General features: G+C 39.1%; 1 protein-coding gene across 4 annotated transcripts in view; it reads left to right on the top strand.

The window, feature by feature from the left end:
• mbtd1 (mbt domain containing 1) overlaps window positions 1–11,400 on the top strand; it is a 138,669-nt gene that overhangs the window by 21,538 nt on the left and 105,731 nt on the right. For all 4 annotated transcript variants that reach the window (XM_061908629.1, XM_061908626.1, XM_061908627.1 and 1 more), the window contains exons 4-9: window positions 1,511–1,625; window positions 1,710–1,792; window positions 1,878–1,995; window positions 5,691–5,825; window positions 5,917–6,005; window positions 8,529–8,763. In XM_061908629.1, coding sequence (XP_061764613.1) covers window positions 1,511–1,625; window positions 1,710–1,792; window positions 1,878–1,995; window positions 5,691–5,825; window positions 5,917–6,005; window positions 8,529–8,763 — 775 coding nt within the window. The remainder of the gene's footprint in view (window positions 1–1,510; window positions 1,626–1,709; window positions 1,793–1,877; window positions 1,996–5,690; window positions 5,826–5,916; window positions 6,006–8,528; window positions 8,764–11,400) is intronic.

Genomic DNA, 11,400 nt, shown 5'->3' on the forward strand with positions numbered 1-11,400 from the left:
AAAGTGATAAGTTGTAGTGCGATGTAGCTGTACCTCAAGTGCTACAACCATTGCGTTTCACAGCTCTGAAGTGAATTTGGCTCTCCCGTCTGATGTCAGGTCAGACAGTGTGCCAAACCTCGAGACCCGGTTGAAAATATAAGCCCAAGCAATCTCGTCCGTTGTGGCAGATGAGAGTGGGACTACCTCCAGCCATCTTATAGCTCTATTCACCATATTGAGGAGATGAGTGCACTCACGAGTGGAAGGCAACAGACCCACCAGGTCCACATGCACATGGTCAAACCGCCGATCTGGCACCTGGAAGGGTTCCAGTGGTGTGCTGGTGGACCTTGGCCCGCTGGCAGGGCACACATGAGGCTGTCCACCCCGTGACATCTTTCTGCATACTTGGTCAGACGAATTTGGTGCTAACCAGCCTCACAGATGTCTTCACATCGGGGTGAGAGAGAGCATGCATGACGTCAAAAACCTGCCGGCGCCAACCCGCAGGAACCATCAGACGAGGTGGACTAGTAGAAATGTCACAGAGCAATGTGAAACCATTGTTATGGCAGGAAACATCCACAAACTGTAACTCGGTTACTGCTGTGCGTCAGGCCTGAAGATCTGCATCCTTGCTCTGATCCGCTGCCATCTCCACAAAATTGAGACCCAGGTGTACAGCACTGACAAACACACGTGACAGACAGTCCGCTACTCCATTGTGCTTTCCTGCCCCATGCCTATCTTTAGTAGTGTATTCGGAGATTGATGCAAGCTAGCGTTGCTGGCGGGCAGACCAGATGTCTCAGGTTTTAGCCATGGCAAAAGTCAGAGGATTGTGGTCCACAAAAGCGGTAAAATCGTGATCCTTCAATAGGAACCTGAAATGGCGGGTCGCCACGAACAAAGCTAGGAGCTCTCTGTCCTAAGTGCTGTATTTCGTTTCAGCTGCTCTAAGTTACCTGCTGAAGAAGGCCCACGGCTACATTTGAGGCATCAGTAGTGAGAGCCAAAGGAGCAGTACAAGAGGGATTTTGCTAGGAAGGAAGCGCTGGCGAGAGAAGACTTTGAGTTTTTGAACGCTTGCAGCTTGTCAGGAGACCAGTTCAACACCCTGAACCTTTCCTCCCCTGTAATGCCTCATACAGGGGCTGCAATATATGTTACTCCAGACTGGCACTTAATCTGGTTCACAATCAGGCCATGTTTGTTCAACCGACTAAACAGAAAATCTTCTCCATTATGATGTACTGGCCACCAGAATTAAGTCCAAATAAACAAACAAATATGGAAAATCGCATAAAACAGTTACATGACTCCCACTATCCAAAGGCTGGGCCGCACTGTTTTTCTTTACTGAGTAGACAAACAAGGGAAACTATTAACACTTCCTGTCTCTCACTTAATGTGTACTTTGTGGGACATTGGTGAAGACGCTGTACCAAACTGAAGATGTCCATTAGGCACCTCCTATGTAGAGTAGATATGAATAAACAAAACCTTATGTGTATTTTTATTTTACTAGGGCAAACCACCAACAAAAAAAGCAAAAGTCTTACAGAAACAACCTCTAATGGCAAAGTTGGCAGCCTATGCTCAGTACCAAGCAAGTCAACAGAACCAGACCAAATCAAAAGCTGGTATGTAAGATCCTTCATGACAGTTACAAGGATCACAATCTTCTTTTGAATGATGCATTCACACTAATTTATTTTCTTTGTCAGTGGTCACTGCTGAAAGCTTTGACTGGGGTCACTATATATGTGGCAATAACACATCTGGTGCTCCAGTCAGCTGTTTCAAGCATGTAAGTATTAACTATAACTCCTTGTAGAGTCAAACATGTTCAGAATATGTGGCATTATTCATTGTAAAAACACCATATGTTGCAGGCCCCTATGGGGACATGCTGGGGAGGTATAGAGGAAGGTGTGAGAATTGAAGTGCTCAACTCTGACACCAACCACTCCGCAAAGGTATACTGGATAGCAGAAATCATTAAGCTAGCAGGTAAGACTTGTACTGATTGACACATCAACTTTGTTTTAGTTTGAGTGGAACAAGGCATACAAGTGCCGTAATTTTTGGTCTATAATCTGCTTCTTAAATTCCATACTTTGATTCCTGCAGTTAATACATTGCTACGGCTAATTTATGTATTTTTCTGTGTTAACGAGCTCCACATGTCGCCAGTAAATTTAGCGTTGTCGCATCAGACCAATGAAATTGCAGAACAGGTCAACGTGGACCCAACAAGTTGTTCAGATTAAATCAAACCACTCACACAATCCTTCAATCATTGATTTATTGCTTAATATGCTCCAGTCCCCTAAACTCTGATGGCTAAGATGGCGATGTAGCATGCAGGAGTAGGAGGAGGAGGAAAAGACAATGAGTAGGTAGGCTGTAAGGTTCGTGTACATCATCCGTTTTTCAGTGTAAAACCAACATTAGAAATAATAAAATGACTTAGTTTTTTTTCAATATTTTTTTTCATGGCCAAAATGAAAAACAAAAAAAACAAATTATTGTTCTGATTTACCTTTTTGTGCGCAACTGTAAAATTGACATAAGGATGACATGCATTTAAACTTGTTTTTTGCAAATCTATTCGACACCAACTTTACCTGGATATAGATATGCAGACGTGGGCGAGATGAACACAGATGAACACAGGAGAACTGTTGGAGTCTAAATCAAGTTGACGTTATGTAATGTATTAGTTTTAACCTAGCTCGGGTCGGTAGCCCAAAATGTTGAAAGAGCCATATTGAACCAAAAATCTTCCTGGGGCCGCAAAAAGTTAAAAACCTTATATCAGTCAAATAATGAAGGCAACACATGATGTTGAAATGTAATATTTATTCTACACATTTTTCAAATATTGGAAAACGTAAATTGGAGGCTTCTCAGGGGGTGAGATTACTCCTGGAAGATACTGTTTTAGAATGGCCAAAGGTATACATGTGTGCATGCGTGCGTGCGCGTGTCCGTGTTATAGGAAACGTCAGGCTGCCTCCTTCTAATGGATTTACTACAATTTTTGCAGGCTCTGTAATGTTTCCTGTGGTCTATTGGAGCACACAAACAACTATCAGAAATGCAGCCAATATTACACACAGATAATGTGTCATGGGACATGCAAATATAAATTAAATACACAGAGGACATAAATAAAGGAAATTAAATTAGCTCAAATATACTTACAAGCGAGGCATAACGATGCTAGCATAAATATGCCTGATTAGCATTCCACACAATTTATTAACATCAACAAAGCTCAACTTTGTGCATTCACTCACAGCATGAAAAGTTTGGTGGACAAAATGAAACAAAGAAGGAGTGGCATAAAACACGTCTTTCTGTGGCAGCGTCGGAGAAAGTTATACATGTAAACAAACAATAGTGAGTTCAAGAACCGCCATAATTAGTGGGACAGAACGGTGCTCGCCAAATACTCTCTCATCAGTGAAGCATGTAGGAGTTCTAACAATTAAGAAGGTTTGTATCGAGTTTGTCTTCCTACAGAAACCATATTAAAACATTTTCATACATTTTTGAAAAACTCAAAGGAGTTTCAGAGCCGCATTTGGTTCTAGAGCCGCTGGTTGCCGATTCTTGACTTAGCCAAACAGTAAATATGTCATATCAGCAGGACAAAAATAGGAAAATATGCATTTTTAAAATATCCATGTTCGTTTGGATATAGCGGCGATATCCAGCAAAACTCTGTATAGACCAACAATACTTCATGTTGCACTGCCATTCCTTAAAAAGAGATGCAAAATAAGCCTCTTTTAGCGACACGGTTTAGAGTAGTCTCTTTTTTTTAACTTTTTCAGATATTTATCCACAATATCTTTTTTTATCCTTATAAAGATTGGGTTTATGAATGACATAAATTTGAAGCAGTAAGTCCATGTTTGTGATTGGTCATTTGCTGCTAATCCTGCCCTTTTGTGAACACAAGTTAGGAAAATTCTCACTTATATAAGTATTCAAGTTATTATCCAGTTTTGTTTTTATACTACTGTACATATTCAATGTTTGGATAATTTAAAATAAAGTCATTCCATAACTTCTACCTGATTGAAACTCCATCGGACCGGTACGTTTTGTTTACCTGCATACTGAAGTCCACGGATGCCTACTTCTGGGTAAACTTGGTGTCTGAAATTGATTTGCAAAAAACGACTCCATATGCCCGTTATCGTTTTTTTCCATTTTCCAATTGTGATAAAAATTGGAAATTGGAAAAACAATCTGTTATCCGTTTTTTCCATTTACGGTTTGGAAACAGATATTGAAAACACAACTTATTTTGTTTTTTAGTGTTGGTTTTATATCCAAAAACGGTTGACCACAACGTAAATGGACCTTGTAAGCGTGTTACAATCCCTGGCTTTTGTTTAATCTGTGGTTGAGCATCAGTGCCTGTGTAAGTATTTCATTTTTCAATGTGTACATGTGCGGCCAATATATGTAGAAAATAAAATTAGTCAAAAAATGAGGTGAGTGGGGCTATACCTCAGAAATTACGGCATCATATATTTTCACAGAAAATACACCTTCATAGTAGGGCCGGACGTTATGGCCTTTTTTTAATATCTCAATATTTTTAGGCCATATCGCGATACACGATATACATCTCGATATTTTGCCGTAGCCTTGAATTAACACTTGATGCATATAAACACACCAGTATGATGATTCTAAGTGTCTACATTAAAACATTATTGTTCATACTGCATTAATATATGCTCATTTTAAACTTTCATGCAGAGAAGGAAATCAAAACTAAGTCAATTGACCATAACTGTATTTATTGAACAGTTTTTAAGCAGTTGCACAAACATTCATGTCATTTCCAAAACAGAAAGTACAAGATTGTCAAAGACATTTTAAAACAAGCTCTTAGTGCACTTTTGTGCATGATGTCACTAAAATGACATATCAAAACAACACTAAATTAAAGTGCATTTTTTGTACAGAACGCCACTACAATAGTTACCACTCGCACGGCTCCGCTAGCATCACACATTTATTTAAAGGGGACAATGTAATTATATAAAACACATGACGACACATGGTTAAAAAGCCAGAATTAGCTAAAAGGCTTGTTTTCATTTGTAAAAAGGCAGTGAATAATTACCACTCGCGCGGCTCCGCTAGCGTCAAAGGTAACGATACTCATGCTGCTACCTCTCTGCTCCGCGAGTGCGTATACGAATGTGACGTATGACCTGACAGTATGTGACGTATGTAAGAAGGTCCGGTCCGCTTTCTGTCTGTAATCAGTTGGAATGCCAGCAGCTAAAAGCAACTGCGTATACTCGAATACCACGATTTAGTTATTTTCTATATCGCACAGAGACAAACCCGTGATATATCGAGTATATTGATATATCGCCCAGCCCTACTTCATAATATCTCCTTGCCAATAATTATAAGACAATAGACTCATTAAATTGACAAAATAGAAGATGTTAATTGATAATGAATAGCGCCATTAATTTTTCTAATTATAATTAAAACAAATTTGGATATATTTATATTAATATATTAAAAAGAAGAAACTGTTGATTCAAACATTTGAAACCTATTCTTAAAATTTAAATGTATTATTTTATTTTGTTGTTGGTACACAGCTCTGTTTTAAATGGACCGTCAACGTTAGCATCTGCATTTTCTTTTTCCGTCTGTAGGGTTCAAGGCGCTCCTGCGTTATGAAGGTTTTGACATTGACAGCAGTAAAGACTTCTGGCGTAATCTCTGCATCCCTGAGGTTCACCCAGTGGGCTGGTGCGCGTCTAGTGGAAAACCTCTTGTACCTCCAAAAAGTCAGCAGTACATCAACCCTTCTTTATCTGAATGTTATTTTTGTCAGGCTAGTGAAAGTACTATGGAATATTTATGAAATATATTTCGCAGGTATACAGCATAAGTATTCAAACTGGAAAACTTTTCTTGTGAAGCGTCTTACTGGAGCTAAAACACTGCCACCCGACTTTAATGCCAAGGTAAGATACACATTCTTACCAAGCCATTGCTCAAAGTCTGTTATAGTTGGTTACATTTCTAACACCTGAAGTATTTTGACAAAGGGGAGTTCACCCACATTACACCCAGCAGTGTTTAGACATTGAAACATATTTGTACATCTGGAACGTGCAATTACAATTAATTATGTGAATGCTAAAGCATTCTACAGTACACTAAAAATCTAAATATTTTTTTCTGCCAACTACTACATCTATTTCCACATTTGTCAAACCATTCTAAGATTAAAATGTTCAGATTATTCGGGGCAAGGTGGCCGTCAGTAGAGCGAACATATGCACACGTGTTTAAGTTGATGCCTCTGTCTGCTCTTCCAAAGCCTTGAAGCTCTGGGAAACACTGTATATTATTGACTGGAGGAGAAAACTTGTCGAGGAAAGCATTCACAAACAAAGGGATTATCTAAAAGTTTAACACATATACATTTAAATAGGTATTGCTGTAATCAGTGAAGTGGTGTTTAATTTTTGGACAAAGAACTCATTGGCATTAACATACTTACTGTAGATGTTAACATGTCTTCACATGCCCTCATGTCTAAAACATTTGTTATGCAAGTCAAACATGAAAGATGACGTTTACTGACAAAATAGACTTTCACATTGTTTCTGGTTGTTTGCTACGTAAATATTCTGTACATTTGTCGGGTGCTTTCTCATAACGTGCTGCATCAGTGTAGTGCGATTGTAAAATGCCAGCTCCGCTTGATAGTGTAAACATTTTACCACATTGTCTGTCCTTTTCAGTTTGAAATGATTTAAAAAATGTTGACAGGTTTTCTCGTTTTCTTTTGGGCCTTTCCTTTGTACTACGCCATTTCTCTCCATCGTCACTGTTTTTGCCTGTTTGCAACACCATTCTCATGTGCGCTCAATTAGAAACAGTCTTGTGGGAACCTATTTAAAGTTCTGGGCACTCCATGCAGTCTGGATTTATTCATTAAAGGCCTACTGAAACCCACTACTACCGACCACGCAGTCTGATAGTTTATATACCAATGAAGAAATCTTAACATTGCAACACATGGCAATACGGCCAGGTTAGTTTACTAAATTGCAATTTTAAATTTTGCGGCGAAATATCCTACTGAAACGTCTCGGTATGATGACGCGTGCGCGTGACGTCACGGATTGTAGAGGGCATTTTGTTCCATCATCGTTCCCAGCTAGTCGTCAGTTTTCATCGCAAAATTCCACAGTATTCTGGACCTCTGGGTTGCTGAATCTTTTGCAATTTTTTCAATGAACAATGAAGACATCAAAGAAGAAAGCTGTAAGTGGGAAGCGGTGTATTGCGGCTGGCTTTAGCAACACAAACACAGCTGGTGTTTCATTGTTTACGTTCCCGAAAGATGACAGTCAAGCTTTACTATGGAACAGAGATGTCAACCGAACACAGTTGGATTGGACCACACACACAAAGTACAGTGTATTATGTGTATTAATAAAAAAAACATTTTACCCTTCTGTATTCTGAAGGCGATCTATGTTGTGTGCTACTCCAGCATCAATTTGCATCCTCCTGACCGTCACCGTCAGCATCAGGTTCAAAGCGGTATGGCTCTATCCCTTGTTGCGGTTGGGCCTGACTGAGTGGTCCTGCCACCATCACGGCTGCCACATTCTGTATTCTGAAGGCGATCTATGTCGTGTGCTACTCCAGCATCAATATGCGTCTTCCTGATCGTCAGCGTCGGGTTCAAAGCGGTATGGCTCTATCCCTTGTTGCTGTTGGGCCTGGTCGAGTGGTCCTGCCACCTCCACGGATGCCACGGCGCCTCTCACAGCATCTTCCCCATCTGAATCGCTCCCACTGCCCTCTTGTACTTTTTTTTCTTTTCAAGTCCTTCACTCTCACTTTTCTCATCCACAAATCTTTCATCCTCGCTCAAATTAATGGAGAAATCGTCGTTTCTCGGTCCGAATCGCTCTCGCTGCTGGTGGCCATGATTGTAAACAATGTTCAGATGTGAGGAGCTCCACAACTTGTGAAGTCAAGCGCATATCGTCTGCTACTTCCGGTACAGGCAAGGCTTTTTTATCAGCACCAAAAGTTGATCAAGTATGACACAGAATGGACCTGCTATCCCTGTTTAAATAAGAAAATCACATTTCAGTAGGCCTTTAAACAAAGCAACAAAATACCAATCAAAGCTTTTTCTAATTGTTTTGATGATTTATTGCAGTCCCATGTTTATTTGTATTTTAATGTAAAGTTTAGGAGGTAGATCACCTAGCAGTGATCCTTTGAGAAATAGCATGCCTGCTGAAAAATAGAGTGCACCAGTTCAAGGGCTTTTTTCGTTCATCCTGAAATTGTTTCCGAAAGTCGAATCTCTTAACTTTTTGTGAGTAGTGTAAATTAACCAAATAGTCAGTTGTTGTAATGTGTAAAAACTAAAACAAATATTTGCATTTTATGATCATGCTTAATGTTTCTTCCCATCCACCATTGTTGATTTAGCCTTATGATTTATATTGTAGGTCCATGAGAACACACAATTTCCTTTTAAAAAGCTGATGCGGGTGGAGGTTGTGGATAAAAACTATCTCTGTCGGACACGTGTGGCGTTGGTGGAGCAAGTAATCGGAGGTCGCCTCAAGCTCGTCTATGAAGAGAGCCAGGATGGGTCTGACGACTTCTGGTGCCACATGTACAGCCCTCTCATTCACAATATTGGATGGTCACGCAGCATTGGACACCGCTTTAAAAGATCTGGTAGGATTTACTTTTCTGGTTTAGTGCAACAGAATGTGAAACGAATTCATGATATATATACATATCAGCAACCACTTTCAATGTTATTTTCTCAAAGGAAAATGCTATGGACATGAAACTTGAATTACAGTAGTCAGTTAGCAGCTAAGAAAGCAGTATCGATTTTGGAAAATTAATGACTACCATTTTGGCCTTCATCCTATTACACATGGAATTGAACAGAGCTGCATTAGGTGTTATTGTAACATTCTTTCACTCAATTATAATAACAGCTATTCAATGTCTTGTGGGTGCCCCACATTTGAACACATTTTGGTGCATTATCATGTGTCATGGAACATGCAGGCCAGTTTCTGAAGAAATGGCATCAGTGCTGCACGATTAATCAACATTAAGGCTTTAATAAATGATTGCAAGAGGCTTTATTTTCCTCCAGAGTCACTGGCATTTGAGTGACAGATAGATTCGTCAATCAGAATTTTTGAGCTTCGCGTTTGTTCGTCTCTTGCTTCAAACAGGGAGAAAGAGGTCCCATTCTGTACATCGCTCTTAGCGCCTGAGCATGTTGATTTACAATAGAAATAAAATAATGCGGTGATCTCTCTTTACAGTAAGTCAGGATCTTTGTTTCGGTGGGCGAAGAGCGGGACGCCAACTTTACACGCAGGAAACCTCCATACTGACGTGTCGCCAGTCAGAACTGCTACAAAGTAACAAAGATAAGGAATAGAAAAATATGATTACAAAGCCAATTGTTCTATTATGGTAATATTTTAGCTTCAAATTAGATTGGAAATACACCCCCATCAATACAGAAGAACAAGCGAGTATCAGGCATCCCAGATGTCTGCTATTTAGCGGAATTTCGCTATTTTTCTAGCCAAAGTGGAACTTTTTTAGATTTTATTTAATAACCACTAACTCCAGCGCACCGTGGTTAGCTGGCTGCTTAGCACTAACCACGCTAGCATGTCGAGTACAGCCGACACTGACTTGTTCACGCCGTCTGGCTTGGAGTCAAAGCTAGCTACGCTACGCTCGCCACGCTATTAGCCTATGCTAATTGGCATGTCCTCAATGTCTAAATGTATCTTACTATTCTGTTCCAACATATGGACATGTCCCTCTAGCAGCGACAACCTTTCTTTTATAAAGCCATACTCTCATTTAGGCCGGCATCGAAGTGGTGTCGTTTTTGGAGCTAGCCAAACTAGCCTGCGTATTAAGTGATGAAAAATCAAAAGAGTGAATGCTTTGAATCATTAAAATAATGTCGAGTTTAGACCATGTTATAGTATAGGTTAATTAGTGAGGCAGTAAAGTGGATGAAAGTAGTCAGTTAATGGGGAAAGCAGGATATATTTTGGCAACACCAGTGCAGTAACACACATTCTGTTTGAAGAATATATTGCTGTTGACAAGTAGATGTTATAAGGTTTCACAATTTTAATCCTGAATTAAAATCCTATTCTCACTATTTTGTACGAGATCTAGTTCTGCATGGCCAAACTTGCTTAAACAGCACTGTAAGTAATGTATTGTAGCAATAGGAATGTTGTGTGTGCGCCGCAGAGGGCAGCGGTGGGCTTGCCTCAGTGTTAGACCTAGTCTTGGAGCAAAGAAGAAACAAGGAAGTGTTTGAGGAGCTCTTCTCGTGAGTGTGTGTCAAGGTCCTGCCCGTTTGCTATACAGTGCAAGTTTTGTGAATACAATAAAAGGCTGACTTGTGCACAGTCATTCTGCCATCTTTATATTGCTGACACCAATACAGTTTATTTATCAATTTATTATGGTTATATATAATAAAACGTTCTATGTGTTAATTGAACAAACAAACAAACTTGTAGCGAGATATCATGAATGCAATTCAGGTTACATTTAATAAAAAGCTTCATGTTATAATTTGAACGAACAAACTAACTTATAGCAGATGCCATAATTGCAATCTTTCATCCACAACTTTACTAAGTGACTCACTTGTTCAACAAAAATCTTAAGTTTTTACAATTAAAATATTTGTTATCAAATATAGCCATCATATCTCATGCATTCAAGATATTTCATATAAATAAGCGGTGAAGAGGTTTCCTCAAACCAGACAAATCATTAAACTAATGAAATCAACTATGGATGTTGTATATTTTGAAATGGCTTTTATTGATATGGTGAAGATATTTTATTGACAAAAAAAATTAACTAATGACAAACTATGGATGTCAAAAAGAGGTGTGGCTTTCAATTCATAGCATGTAACAAATAGAAACCATTGGTAAGTTTTCTTGCATATTTTCAGTTGTAAACACTTTTCAAAGCATCTTAAAAATGGTCAAATCGATACCCCTTGAACTCCCAAAATGGTCCTCTTGAAATCCTACTGTTTCTTTTTAAATCCTCAATTATTTTTTTTATATCTCACTGGGATCCCTGGAGAATGCCGTCTGTGATCATGTCTCGGTAATAGACAAAAAGACAACGCCAGACCTTGTATTTTCGACTGGGAAATACAAACCCCGTTTCCATATGAGTTGGGAAATTGTGTTACATGTAAATATAAACGGAATACAATGATTTGAAAATCCTTTTCAACCCAAATTCAATTGAATGCACTACAAAGAAAATATATTTGATGTTCAAACT

Source organism: Nerophis ophidion, linkage group LG08 (assembly GCF_033978795.1).
Source record: "Nerophis ophidion isolate RoL-2023_Sa linkage group LG08, RoL_Noph_v1.0, whole genome shotgun sequence".
NCBI lineage: Eukaryota > Metazoa > Chordata > Actinopteri > Syngnathiformes > Syngnathidae > Nerophis > Nerophis ophidion.